Below are 14,174 nucleotides of genomic sequence, written 5' to 3'. Positions count from 1 at the left end.
GATTAAATAAAATAGAGTAAAATAAACACTGTAATGATGATGATAAATAAAATACGTAAAAGGCAGACTAAATAGATGGGTTTTTAGTTTTACGTTAAAAAAAATATTAATATTTATATAATAATTCAGTTGAATTCAATATTGATTTTATGAATGAATTTATTCAAAACAAAAGAGCAAAAGATTTCCTAATGTTTTTGTCCTCTTCGTGTGTAAATCGGACTTTTAATCAAATATACTGATACGTCCGCTCGGTCACATGACTCGGTCACGGGGTCCCAACGTCACGCCGTCGTCACGGCTTGGTGCTCCAGCCTCGGTCTGGGTCTCACTCACATGAACGGAGGAAGGGAAATAACTCTGGATTCAGCTATTAGTGCGTTTTACAACTTAAAAACTTAATTTCTTAAATAAGGACTATTGAGTGTTCGTACTGGGAAGTTGATTCACCTCAAAAAAAAAATGATCCGCTGAGTTACAGACGTCTCTTTCCCAATGTAAGTCTATGGGAAAAAGTATTTTTGGGCCCAATGGCATCATGTGACGGACACGGAAGTTGCAGTACCGCCGTTTGACCACTACGAAAGTCCGGATCGACTTCCTGAGGGCTTGGTTAGGAGATGAAATGAATGTTTATCAGATGCCATTTTGGATGATGACGTTTGCACGAACGGTGGCTCTGAGTGGTCAAACAACCCTCTTTTGCCTTTTGACGGATGCAGAAAAGTCAGAAAATCAAACCTGTTCCAAAAAAATCTAATGATGCACGAAAGTTTCGGAGTCGGTGTGTTATCGCGATTCACACAACGCGAGGTCGTATTCAAAAATACGGACTTTAATTTGCCAGGTTTTGTTCTAAACTAAGCTAATCCCGTCTCAAGTCTAGCTCCAAAACAGGGAATAAACACTATTCCTAAAATGTCAAATTGTTTCCTTAGGTTTAAGTTTAAGTTTAAGATTCAGTGTTTCAGTCCCTAAAAGTAGTTCCTATGCTGCCCCGTTGCTCCTCCCACCCTCTTTTAAACCCACCTCCACCATCAATCCTCCGCCTGAGTGGAAATATCCTGCCTGATTTGTTTTGGGGATGTGAAATAGATTACTGTGTTGAGGTCTCTCCGCACACATAAAAAAACCTCCGAGAGAGGCACAACCCCCGACCTCAACAACCCCCCCCACATCTCCCCTTCCTCCACCCATCCCCCTTCCTTTCCCACAGAGAGGCTCCGTAACATTTCCCCTGTTTGGGATTCGTTTTAACTGGAACCAAATGTGAGCTGTGCTGCTGAGGTCACCGTAGGGCAGGTGTGCAGCTAGGTGGACATGGATAGCTTCAGGGCTTCGAGTCCGCCACTCCCTCCCACACACACACACACACACACACACACACACACACACACACACCCTTCCTCAATCTTAATCAGCCATAACCAGGCATGTCGAGGAGGAAAATAACAGTTTGAAAGCATTAGAGCAGCTGAGGGATCAAAGGAAGCAATTTTCTCTCGTGGCTTTTAGTGATTTAGTTCTCATATATGCTGCGTATTTACTTGTTTGGTGTATTTTATTTATGTCTTTCTGTGGACACATTATACCTGCTGTCACAGTTGGAGTTTGATAGCAGAAAAAAAGCTTTTCAGGGAACGTCAACATTAATCGTTTATTCCCCCAAAAATCAAAGAGCGAGAGCTTTCTTTGTAGAGCCGCTACTTTGCCTCCGACGTTCGGAGATCATACACAGAGAAATCCATTCAAGTAAAGGCCAAACTTTGTAAAAACTTTGTAAATAGGCTAAGAGATCAACACTAGATCAAAACATTTTGCACCACACAAACTGGTTCTTACATAGAGATTAGTTCTTACTAATTATTTACGTATACTATCTGCCCGATGTGACTCATAGCTAAAACATTTGACGTCCCTTTTCCGGCGCGTTCTTTGTCTTTATCTCAGCCATAAATTCCGTCCGTCTCCGTCCAAGCAGCGCTCCAATATCGCTCCAAATTAGTCGGCACTGAGTTTGAAGAGAGACTGAATAAGTAACAGATACAAAGATGAGGTAACCACCTTAACATTTTCACTGGCCTTTCTACCGTTTACTCTGTTTTCCGGCGTGTTCGTGACGTCGAACATGACACATCAAAAACACAAAAACAAAAACAATACTCGTCTACTGCCGATGGAAAATGAGTCTATCTCCTATTTAACGGGTTTTCTCTCGTGACATTTAGATTTAAGAGTATAAGAAGTGATGGAATATGGTTGACATACTGTATATGGACACTTCAAAATGCTGTTTAACAACGATGGAAACTGGGATTTTAAATTTCCAATTCCCCAAAAAATTATGTTAGACTAAATGACCGATTAATGCTGGTTAAGTTAGTGAAATCAAATACTACGCTAGTATGCATATATGGAGAAATATTGTGTTTCAGAGTTAGTCGTAGGCTACAGCATTAGTTGTTCATTAAGCCATAACATTATTAATTCGATAATACTTTATTGTCAGACAGGTCTGAAATTTGTTTTGCATAACAGCAGCTCCGTTTGCAACATCACAGAAAGGACAAAGACAAGAAACAAGGATACAAACATTTAAACATAACAATCACAGAAGATGATATTCAGGGCCCTTCAACGTACATTTGATCTGGGATTAGGCTCCATATTTAGTTTTAGGATTGACTGGTGTACAAAAGAGTGCTTCAGTCTAAACTTATTAAATCGTGGAACCCTGTATCTCTGATTTGATGGTAACAGTTGATATTCACACAATACAAACATAATATATCCTTACAAATGTTAGAGGAAAATGTTGTTCTTTTGTTTTCTGCACAAGCAAATAGGGGAACACCGCGGATGTTACGCTTCAGCAAGACCGTTTAGGAAAAGCATCGAGAGATGAGCTTTTTATCATATTGACAGATTATTGATATAACATTTTATAACTAGGTTTATTATGTTTTTTTTTGTTTTTTTTAAATGAAATTTAAAAACGTGCCCATCTACTCTAACACTAGGAAGCTAATGTTAGCTTTGTTGGTTGGTTCAGTTAGTTAAATAGCAGTTGCATAGCTACTAGACGGGGGAAGTTACTGGGGATAAATATTTAGTAGAAGCTAAAAACTATTGTGTGTTTGGTGCAAGCAGTTTTATTTTAGTGACCTGTAAATCTCCACTTAAGTAAACACTGACGTTATAACTAGGTTGAGTTTGAACAGGCATGCAAAGCTCTGCAAGTTTAGTAAATAGGAAAATAGCTGTCACTGTTGAGGTCATTTAATTTAGAGTTTAGGGGTTTACAAACAACAATTAAGCTCCTTTTTCACAGAAGAACCGATAGAATGTGTAAAATATCACAAGTTCATTATACATTTAATGGAAGATCTGTGGCGACACTTCCTTTTGAGGTTAACTCATACATATTTGAATCGCATGCAGAGTATATTTATCCCCTAAATGAAGTTTAAAATGCGGCACACATGTTTATATTGCAAGCATTTCCTTGTAAAAACTTTTTTTCTATACAACACAGAAAAAAAGCCGTCGCAGACTTTTAAAAGTTGCCGCAAAAGCCAGGAAGGAACTTCCTGTGAGGCACCGCGGAGCCGCTTTGAATATAATTTTAAAGTCTCAAAACATTTCCCCCCTCACACGAAATGTAAAGCCGCGTAAAGTTTTATTAACATCGCAAGTGCAGTTGTTTTTCTGGGTGTGGATTTTTCTTTTTACAAGGTGGTCTGTCTTTGTGTTTTTTCTCTTCGGAAAAAAGGGATCTACAAAATAATGAAATCTCGTGGACCATTGAAGACATGAACGGGCCTTTCTCTGCGCTGGACAAGCTGAAGAAACTGTGAGTTCATGATCGACGTTGATGTTGGTGACTTTATGGACTTTATGAACAAAGGTTTGACTTTTCTTTTTGTCGTCTTCCTCCAGATTTCTGCAGGGGAACCAGATCCGCTCGGTCACCAAGAAGTCTTTCTCCGGCCTGGACGCGCTGCAGCACCTGTGAGTCGGCCTCGTGTTTCACTGATTGTTGCTGTAAACCAAGCGGAGCTGAGACACACAGGCTGTTTGTTACAGCCGTACACCCAAACTGTCTTCTCCCGTTCCTCCGCTTTGATGTGGAATCAAGAAAAAGCTCCGCCATTAGTATCTTTACGTGTGTGCCAGACTATATCGATCACCAAAGTGGAGCTGTGTGTGTGAGAGAGTGTACAACAGCTGCATTTGATTCTAATTAGAGTTTTTTCCCAGCCGTTGCCAGAGCTCAAAGCAGCCCAGAGTTGGGCCTCTCTTGATTAACACAGCAAACTGCTGCCCAGAGTTTTATTGTTCTGGAGCCCAGACCTTTTTTTTCCCTTCTTCTCGATTGAAGTTTTTGTAGCCTTCACTCTATACGGCTGATGTTGGCAGAAAACAAAAAGCTGCCATCTTTCCGCGAGGAGTCCTAATTTCTCTTTCTTCTCTCCGCAGAGATTTGAGCAACAACGCCATCATGTCCGTCCAAGCGAACGCCTTCTCTCAGATGAAGAACCTGCAGGAGCTGTGAGTACGGCCAGCTTTAGTTAGTGTTTTTGGTATTGATGCGGGACAGAGCAACCAGGTGAAACTCATTATGGTCTGCTGGGAAAGTCGGGAACAAAACAGTGCTTGCTTCGCTGTTAATAATAACGGGTTCACAGGTTCCAGGTCTTCTTCCACTAAAGGATAGTTTCTAGTATAAAGCGTTGCATTGGAATTTTTTAATTTTCCCCAAATGATCGGACTTAATAAGTCGTATGTTTGACACAGTTTCCCGCAGTTTTAAGTATTCCATCAGTAAGCAAAGCAACATTAAAAGGCCGTATTTCCGAAAAGAAAAACATGATCGTGCACTGATCAAAATCACAGAAAACCAAAGTAGGACTGTCAAAGTTCAAAATTTGTTTTAACATCACTAATTTCTTTAACGCATTAACGCAATCGGTCTTCCGGAGGTTGTAGCGGGCTCAGTTTTAAAGCAAGAGTGAAGATACTGGTATCATATGAAACTAGAAAACCTAATGAATCCATCGGTACCAACCATGTTATACTAGGTTGTCCTGAAGGAGGTGAAATAACGCTCCAAACTCACGCTAAATTTTGGCGAGGAAAAACTGCCATGGCCATTTTCGAAGGGGTCCCTTGACCTCTGACCTCCAGATCAGTGAATGTAAATGGGTTCTATGGGTACCCACGAGTCTCCCCTTTACAGACATGCCCACTTTATGATAATCACATGCAGTTTGGGGCAAGTCATAGTCAAGTCAGCACACTGACACACTGACAGCTGTTGTTGCCTGTTGGGCTGCAGTTTGCCATGTTATGATTTGAGCATATTGTTTTATGCTAGATGCAGTACCTGTGAGGGTTTCTGGACAATATCTGTCATTGTTTTGTGTTGTTAATTGATTTCCATTAATAAATATATACATACATTTGCATAAAGCAGCATATTAACCCACTCCCATGTTGATAAGAGTATTAAATACTTGATAAATCTCCCTTTAAGGTACATTTTGAACAGATAAAACACTGTGATTAATTAAATATTTTCATAGATTGACAGCCCTGGTTTAAAGTGATATTATCGTATTGTGAATGAAGTGTTCTGTGGTGTCTTCCCCTCCTGGCAGGCGCCTGAACACCTCCAGCCTGCTGTGCGACTGCCAGCTGAAGTGGCTTCCCGTCTGGGTGGCAGAACAAACCTTCCTGCCCTGCGTCAACGCCAGCTGCGCCCACCCGCAGATGCTGAAGGGCAGGAGCGTGTTCGCCGTCAGCCAGGAGGAGTTTGTGTGTGGTAAGCAATGCATTCACTTGGTGTAACACCTTTATACACACACACACATACACACACAGGTTTTCCATTTACGAGCTGACCCAGATTGTTCAGTATTTTCCTCCCCGACTTCTGGACAAGCTAATGAGCCTCACGGAGAGAACGTTGTGGAAATGTACTAGGTTAAGTTTTCAGCTTTCCTGATTACCACCGTAGAGAAGTACTGAGGAAACTTTCCCCTTTCAGATATGCCAACAAAATGCCAAAGAATTTACCAAACATTTCTAAACATTGCTAAATAGCCAAAGAAATTTAAAATCCTCCCTTTTATTGTCTTCCCAAGATGACTTCCCAAAGCCTCAAATCACGGTGCAGCCGGAGACCCAGTCGGCCCTCAAGGACACCAACGTGACGTTCGTGTGTTCGGCGGCCAGCTCCAGCGACTCGCCCATGACCTTCGCCTGGAAGAAAGACAACGAGGGCCTGAACGACGCGGAGATTCACAACCAGGCCCACTTGCGGGTGCAGGGAGGCACGGGAGGCGAGACGGAGGTGACGGAGTACACCACCACCCTGCAGCTACGCAATGTGGAGTTCTCCAGCGAGGGGAAGTACCAGTGCGTCATCTCCAACCACTTCGGATCGTCCTATTCCACCAAGGCCAGACTCACCGTCAACAGTAAGTTTGGGATGGAACAAACCAATTGGTCTATAACAGGGGTTATAGACATACAGCAACCTTTACTATCAAAAGAGCAGTTTTAGGGAAAAAATAAATAACTAAAAAATCTGTCTGGAGCTGCAAAACATTTGATCATTGTGATGAAGGTAACACAGTTTATAGTCTAAGTATATAGTATATAAGTCTAATGCAGTGAGGGCCAAAGAGACAATGTACTATATGGAGTATTAGGGCCACATTGAGGGAAAAAACATCTGAGATTTACAGAATAAAGTCAGAATATTACGAGAAAAAAAGTCGTAATATTATGAGAATAAAGTCATAACTTTAGGAGAAAAAAAGTGTTAATATTACGAGAATAAAGTCATAACTGTACGCGAAAAAAAGGTTGTAATATTACGTGAATAAAGTCATAACTTTACGAGAAAAAAAGGTTGTAATATTACGAGAATAAAGTCATAACTTTAGGAGAAAAAAAGTGTTAATATTACGAGAATAAAGTCATAACTGTACGCGAAAAAAAGGTTGTAATATTACGTGAATAAAGTCATAACTTTACGAGAAAAAAAGTTGTAATATTACGAGAATAAAGTCATAACTTTAGGAGAAAAAAAGTGTTAATATTACGTGAATAAAGTCATAACTTTACAAGAAAAAAATAAAATAACACGTAAAATTAGTACTTTATAATATTATAGCTTTATTTTCAAAATCTCAGATTTACTTTTTTTCCTCAATGTGGCCCTAATACTCCGTCGTATCGTCGTACCATAGACCTACAACAATGATAAATAAAAATGAAAATGTAAACAAAAAACAGTTATTCATTTCCATTTTTAAAAATCCACAGGAGAGGGGCTAAAGAGACGCATGTGGCTCCGGAGCCGCAGGTTGCAGACCCCTGCTCTATAAGGTCCATAAAATGTCCGTCCAAGTCTTAAATGATTCTAATTAAAGGTCTTTTGTCTCACTCCCAGTGCTCCCGTCCTTCACCAAGATGCCGATGGACCTGAGTATCCGTGCCGGAGCGACAGCCAGGCTGGAATGCGCCGCCGTCGGTCACCCTTCCCCTCAGATCGCCTGGCAGAAAGACGGAGGCACTGACTTCCCCGCCGCCCGCGAACGCCGCATGCACGTCATGCCGGAGGACGACGTGTTTTTCATAGTGGACGTCAAGACCGAGGACATCGGCGTTTATAGCTGCACGGCCCAGAACACGGCCGGAGCTATCTCTGCAAACGCTACGCTAACTGTGCTAGGTGAGGAACAGGAATCCACGTTTAGAGGCGTGAATGAAGGATGAAAGGCGTGTATGAAGGATAGATATTGTTGGTTCCTTGTCACACTAACATATTCTGCTTCCGTGGTCCTTCTTCCAGAAACACCTTCCTTCTTGCGTCCCCTCATGGATCGCACCGTGGCCAAGGGCGAAACCGCCGTCCTCCAGTGCATAGCCGGCGGCAGCCCTCCCCCGAGGCTGAACTGGACCAAAGACGACAGCCCGCTGGTAGTGACCGAGCGCCACTTCTTCGCAGCCGCCAACCAGCTCCTCATCATCGTCGACGCCGCGGAGGCCGACGCGGGGAAGTACACCTGCGAGATGTCCAACGCGCTGGGCACGGAGAGGGGCAACGTCCGGCTGGCGGTCATACCGAACCCCAACTGCGACTCCGGAGTGCAGGGCGGCGTGGCGGTCAGCGGCGTGGTCGGGGCGGGATCGGACGACGACGGGTGGACCACGGTGGGAATCGTCATCATAGCTGTGGTGTGCTGCGTGGTGGGAACCTCGCTGGTCTGGGTCGTCATCATCTACCACACGCGGCGACGCAACGAGGACTGCAGCGTCACCAACACAGGTTGGTTCACGATGGTTGTTGGAGTTTTATTTTATAAAGGTCAACGAAGTATCGACGAATCTGTTAACAATACAAATGTCCTTGTGCTCCAGATGAGACCAACCTGCCTGCCGACATCCCCAGCTACCTCTCCTCCCAGGGCACGCTCGCCGACCGACAGGACGGCTACATCCCATCAGAGAGCGGCAGCAGCCACCAGTATATGGCGTCGTCAATCAGCGGCTTCTACCTGCAGCCTAAAGACATGAACGGTAAAACACACGCCCTTTCTTTCCTAAAGGTCGCACATTTTTTATCTGTTCATAATGTGCCTTAAAGGGAGATTCATCAAGTATTTAATACTCTGCCGTAGTCGAATCCCTCTGCAGCGTCACGTTGTTCTAATGCGATACCGTCCCTTCGCTCGTACAGGTTTTTGTCAGCTGGATACAGGTAGTGAAGCGGACATGGAGGCAGCCATCGACCCTCTGCTCTGCCATTATCAAGGTCCAGTCAGCTCGCTGCTTCGCCGGGATAACGTGTACTCCACTGAGCCATCAGACGTCTTCACAGGTCCGTACAGATCATCTGTGAATCATGTGTTGATCCAAGTATTCCTGAAGTTTTCTGTAACTAATAATTAATTTTTTTGACCTTCAGGCTGTTCCATCGACCAAAAGCCCGTCGGCATCGACTCCTACAGCGGCAGCCTGACCAGCTCTAAAATGAGGGACTACTTCCTGTCTGAGCATTTTGACCTCTGCTCGTCCTCCGTCCTGATGCAGCTCCCCAACGCCAGTCTCCATCACGGCCCCTCCCACCAGCAGCAAAGCGACCGCCGACCATCGGTGGAGGAGGGAGAAGCCAACGACTACGGCAGACCTCACGAGTGTGTTTCCCCCTCCAGCACCTTCATGGGTAGGTCTTGAGTTGATCAGAACTTTTCCGGATTTTGTCCGCACGTCGGTCTGACTTCTCCTATCTTTCTCGCTCAGGAACATTTGGGAAAACTCCCTGGAGGCCTCAGAAGGACCTGTACACAGGTTTCACCCCGCCGTTGGCTACGCATAACGGAATAACTCTTCACGAGAATCCTTACGCCGCTCCGGACGCCGATTCAGACTTTGAGGAGAGCGGCCTCGCCAAGGACTCGGCGTCGGAGCAGAGCGACAGCGTTTACGAACAGCCGTTCGACAGCAGCAGGACTGATCCCGTCCCGCAGCGCAGAACGAGCACTTAGCTGAGTGACTCTTGTGTTTTCATGAAGAGGACAACCAAAAATGAAAATTTCTACCTCACTGGATGGACACTTTTGCAATAAAAGGACTCCTCAAATGTGCAACGAGTGAATGTAAACGGACTATTTGATGCTCCGAGAGAAAAGTCAAAAGGAGCATATTAGCAGCTGTTCTTTAAGGACCCAGCTTCAGTTTAATAATATAGATGAATATATACATTTTTTATATAAAGTTTATTATATTTTGTAAATTGTATATAAACAGATTCCATTATTTTTGCTTACCTTTTTGTGTATGAGTATTTTGCAGCCCTGCCTATTCAGTTATTCCAGCTTTGAATGAAGCTTTGTTTTGCACATGTGTAAACAATAAAAAAAACACCGTAATGTGTGCTGCTACATTCACTTCAGTGCTACGAGTCTTCAGTGACGTCACTGTCTTGATCGCGCAGGAGATTTAGAGGACGTGGTGCTGCTGCTGGTGGTGGTGGTGGGTGTTGAACGCCGGCCTTCCAGAGCAGAACCACAGACCGCCAAGGACGCCTCAGGTCTGTCATCAGTCAGCCCCCCCACCAAGAGAGAGAGACGGAGAGGATGTTTAACTGTTTGGTATCACAATCTGGTTCCATGTAGGGCTGGGCAAGAATTACAAATCTATCAGAGGGATCATGTGGTACAACTTTACTGTTGTCCAAACTAATGATTCGGAGCAAGCTGAAGGCTTTGATCTCAGGTTATTTTGCATATTTTTGCCATATTGTGATTTAAAGGGGACCTATTATGCCCTTCCTTTTGTTTGTTATATAGTTTTCAGTGCATGTAAAAGGCCTGCAAAGTTCCAAAGTCCACGTCAAAGGGAGTTACTCTCCCCCACAGAAACACTGCTCCTGAAACGCCTTGCTTGAAATCCCGCCTTTTCTTCCGTAACGTGGTGATGTCACCACGTAACACATTTGTGTTTCTCACTCACATGAACGAAGGAAGGGAAATAACTCTGGATTCAGCTATTACAACTTTAAAAACTTAATTTTTTAAATAAGGGCTATTTAGGTGTTCGTATTGGGGAGTTGATTCATCTAAAAAAAATGATCCGCTGAGTTACAGACGTCTCTTTCCCAATGTAATGAGTATAGAAGCAAGGAGACAAAGCCACAGGCTCACCTGTGTCTAGTTGACTCTGATCTATAGTAACAGGTGAGCCCAATCAGCACGCAACCAGTGCTGCTTGGAGGAGAAGAACATTTCTCTGTTTGCCGTGCTACCAGACATACATGATCCTCCCTGTCTTCAAATGCGTCTTCTAAAGTGAGTTGTTCCTTTTTATGCCTTTGTGTTCACTTTGACTCAGTTCCCATGTACTGAAATACTGTTAGTGTTCAAGTATTATTTGGCTTTGCTCTGATAATATTAAGTTCAATTAGTAAATGCATGTGCAATGCAGTTTAAGTCATGCATCTCCCTTTTGTGCAACACTTTTTAGGCGGATGTTTTACTGGCGTCTTTCAGTCCAAAATGGCAGAAGCATAGCTCTGCTGCTGAGTGCTGATGTTGCAATTTAAACGAACAATGGACTTTCACTTCTTGGCAATATAAACGTTCTTTGGCTACGCTGCTGCGACGACGCAATAGGTCGGGGCGGCATTGTCAGCTGTAACCGTCATATGAAAGAGCAGTGCAGAGCGGCGGCCGTGAGCAGGGCACACTCACATGCACTAAAAGCAAAGCAAGGAGAAGCTTGGATTACAACTAGGGAAGCATCGATACCACTTTTTTTCAGACCGGGTACAAGTACAAGTACTTACATTTGGGTACTCGCTGATACTGAGTACCGATACGAGTACTTCTCTGTGCCAAAAGATCCTGGTTAACAGCCAGCTGGAGGGTGTGAGCGACACAACGTTTGAGTACATGAGCACAGTATTGGACCGGATACCTGATACCCGATACTGGTATCGGTATCGGTGTATCCCTCATTACAACACACACAGAGGGACAGCGACTTCATTCTCTGCTCAGGTAGACATTACTCCTCTATATCTTTACATGGCAAATAGTTGTTTGCTGCTATAATAATGCTCTGGCTATCATATAGAGAACCTTTAACTACAACTAGGACTACCCCTTCTGCTGCTTCTGCAATCAGTAGTAATAGTAGAAGTAGCTGAGAGATTAATAGTAGAAGAAGCCGTGGTATTGAAAGTATTGCAGTAGAAGTAGTACTAATACTACTTCTATTACTCCTACAGCCAGCTATGATCAACCACCTTTGTCAATATTTACTGCTGCAACCACGATCATTAATAATGACTCTATTAATTATGATGCTCATAATTACAAACAACTTAAAATAATGAAGTGTAATTCATTTTAAACCCACAAATTGCTGGTAGAACAGTAACGGCACAATGTAGCTCAAACTAAACTCTGTCTGTTTGCTGGATGACTCACCCCCCCACCTCCCCACCCCAGCCCTTCTCGCCTGGCGGTTTGTTGTTTCAGGCCTCTCCTCTCCAACACGAGGGGAAAAAGGTGTGCTTGTGCACCGGGGGGCTAGCTGTTGAAACTTGCACTTGGAAAAGCGTCTTGCGGGCTCCCGGCCTGCCACAGTGGAGTTGTGTTTACGAAATGGCAGATTCACGATGGTGGTGCCAGCAGTTTAGAAGAAGGTTTAGTCAGATCCTCCTGTTCAAGGGCAGTTGTTGCAGTCTGGCAGCGTGAGAAGCAGCGGAGTGAAAAGTAGTACATTTTGTTTTAAACATGTGCACCCTAAAAGGTCTGTTTGGATTCCTCTCACTTAGTTTGTGAAATGCTGATGATGAGATTTGCTTTCTTAGGAACTCGTTATTTCGCTCCCATCCCTCTGGCTGACTAATGTTTAAGTACACCTGGCTGTTGGCTACTACGCCGCGCTGGGTCCTATGCCTTTACCCCACTGTAAAGGAATGAGGAGGTTTGTTGGAAGTCTTGCCAGTTCTTTGAGGAGGCTGCGATTAAGACAAGATGGTGGAGCCACACACATCCAAACACCTGGGAAACAGCTGCCGACGCCGCAGCCGCTGTTGCTGCTGCTGCTGCTGAGGCAACATTCAAGGACCAGTCCACTTCTGCCTAATAACCTTATCTCAGCGCGAAGTCGTGTCTGGTTAGAGCAGAAATCACGTCTAACAAACCTGATCCCTCCAGGATGGATTAGTGAGGCCTGGGAGTGATTAATGATAAACTCAGTGGGCTCTGATTGCACTTCTTGTTCTCAGCACAATGTGGTGATATTTAGAGGACTGGCACGTTGTGTATTGTTTGAAAAGTACATTTTCAAACTTTTGTGTGGGCAAAAATGATGTATGATGAGCTGGTGATGCATGTAAGATGTGTATGACCAAAACAGAAAGGGCTGTTAGTAGTTGTGGGTTTCACAATAGCTCCGCTGGAGCAGTGGGAGGGAGTTTAAAGGAACAGTGTGTGACATTTAGGGGGATCTATTGGCAGAAATGGATTGTAATATATATATAAGTATGTTTTCTTTAGTGTATAATCACCTTAAAAATACAAATCTTTGTGTTGAAGCATCACCAAAAGGTGTTTTTGGTCAGTATATACGCAAGATAGTCACTGTCTGTCTACTGTTTGTTGCTGAGCAGGTAGCATGCAGTGGGTTTTTAAGAGTGTTTGTGCTAAAGACAGCTGCGTACTGTGGCTGAAATTAATTACACTGATGAGAGCTGTGAGAGTCAACCGGTACAGTACAAGTATGTGTGCCTTAAAACCAAAACAATGAGCTGAAAGATGCTAAAATGTTCCGTAGAACTGAGATGAACTGCAGAGTCTGGGGATCATTCTCTGTTGAATCACTTTTTAAATTACACATTTTTAATACAAAAACATTTATAAAGCAGCCCTATAAGCATTAGTCAGAAGTGCCTTCAACTTGCATTCTTTCTAACAGCCAGCAGGGGGCAACTCCTCTGGTTGCAAAAAGAAGTCTGATTGTATAGAAGTCTATGAGAAAATGAACCTACTTCTCTTTTGATTTATTACCTCAGTAAACATTGTAAACATGAGTTTATGGTCTCAATCGCTAGTTTCAAGTCTTCTTCAATACAGCATGATGTTCATTTAGTAAATTATGGTCCCATTTAGAGTCAAATAGACCATAAAGCAGGGGATGCTTTAGGGCGTGGCTACCTTGTGATTGACAGGTCGTTACCACGGCGTTGTCCGGTCTGGGAGGTGTCCTTGTTTTCGTCTTAGAACTTTGATCAAAGCGTGTTTGCAGTTCATGAAAGTAACATTTTGGTCACCTAAAAATGTCATATTCAGCGTTCGGTTGTACTTAGCTCCGCCCTCTGGTATCACTTCTGGTTGCAAAAAAAACAAGATTGCGACGGACAAATTGACAAACTCGAGGCTTCAAAACGGCAGTTCACAGACCAATGGGTGACATCACGACGACTACGTACACTTGTTACGTACAGTTTATGGACAGAAAGACAAAAGGCTTCTTTCAGCGGAAAAATGTATTGTTAGAAGAGGCAGTGAGATCCATTTCTACACCCACTGAGAGTACGAATATTATGGACTATAATGCCTCTGCAAGACAGGTTAATTTATTAGTGTAGG

The 14,174-nt window shown here is 43.5% G+C and overlaps 2 protein-coding genes across 2 annotated transcripts in view; both read left to right on the top strand.

Annotated features, from left to right (window-relative positions):
* The window catches only part of lrig3 (leucine-rich repeats and immunoglobulin-like domains 3), a 29,248-nt gene extending 19,286 nt beyond the window's left edge, over positions 1–9,962 (top strand). The window contains exons 9-19 of the mRNA XM_037761095.1: positions 3,773–3,853; positions 3,940–4,011; positions 4,480–4,551; positions 5,661–5,824; positions 6,147–6,482; positions 7,463–7,744; positions 7,865–8,341; positions 8,434–8,592; positions 8,753–8,893; positions 8,981–9,238; positions 9,316–9,962. Of these exons, the coding sequence (XP_037617023.1) occupies positions 3,773–3,853; positions 3,940–4,011; positions 4,480–4,551; positions 5,661–5,824; positions 6,147–6,482; positions 7,463–7,744; positions 7,865–8,341; positions 8,434–8,592; positions 8,753–8,893; positions 8,981–9,238; positions 9,316–9,560 (2,287 nt within the window). The 3' untranslated portion in view covers positions 9,561–9,962. The remainder of the gene's footprint in view (positions 1–3,772; positions 3,854–3,939; positions 4,012–4,479; positions 4,552–5,660; positions 5,825–6,146; positions 6,483–7,462; positions 7,745–7,864; positions 8,342–8,433; positions 8,593–8,752; positions 8,894–8,980; positions 9,239–9,315) is intronic.
* Positions 9,963–10,785: 823 nt separating this feature from the next.
* The window catches only part of rpap3 (RNA polymerase II associated protein 3), a 38,270-nt gene continuing 34,881 nt past the window's right edge, over positions 10,786–14,174 (top strand). Inside the window, exon 1 of the mRNA XM_037760940.1 lies at positions 10,786–10,862. The gene's annotated coding sequence lies outside the window, so the exon portion shown is untranslated. The remainder of the gene's footprint in view (positions 10,863–14,174) is intronic.

The sequence above is a fragment of the Sebastes umbrosus genome, chromosome 23, assembly GCF_015220745.1.
Source record: "Sebastes umbrosus isolate fSebUmb1 chromosome 23, fSebUmb1.pri, whole genome shotgun sequence".
NCBI classification, from domain to species: Eukaryota; Metazoa; Chordata; class Actinopteri; order Perciformes; family Sebastidae; genus Sebastes; species Sebastes umbrosus.
The sequence above is the reverse complement of the archived record's forward strand: the minus strand, read 5'-3'. Positions and strand labels throughout refer to the sequence as shown.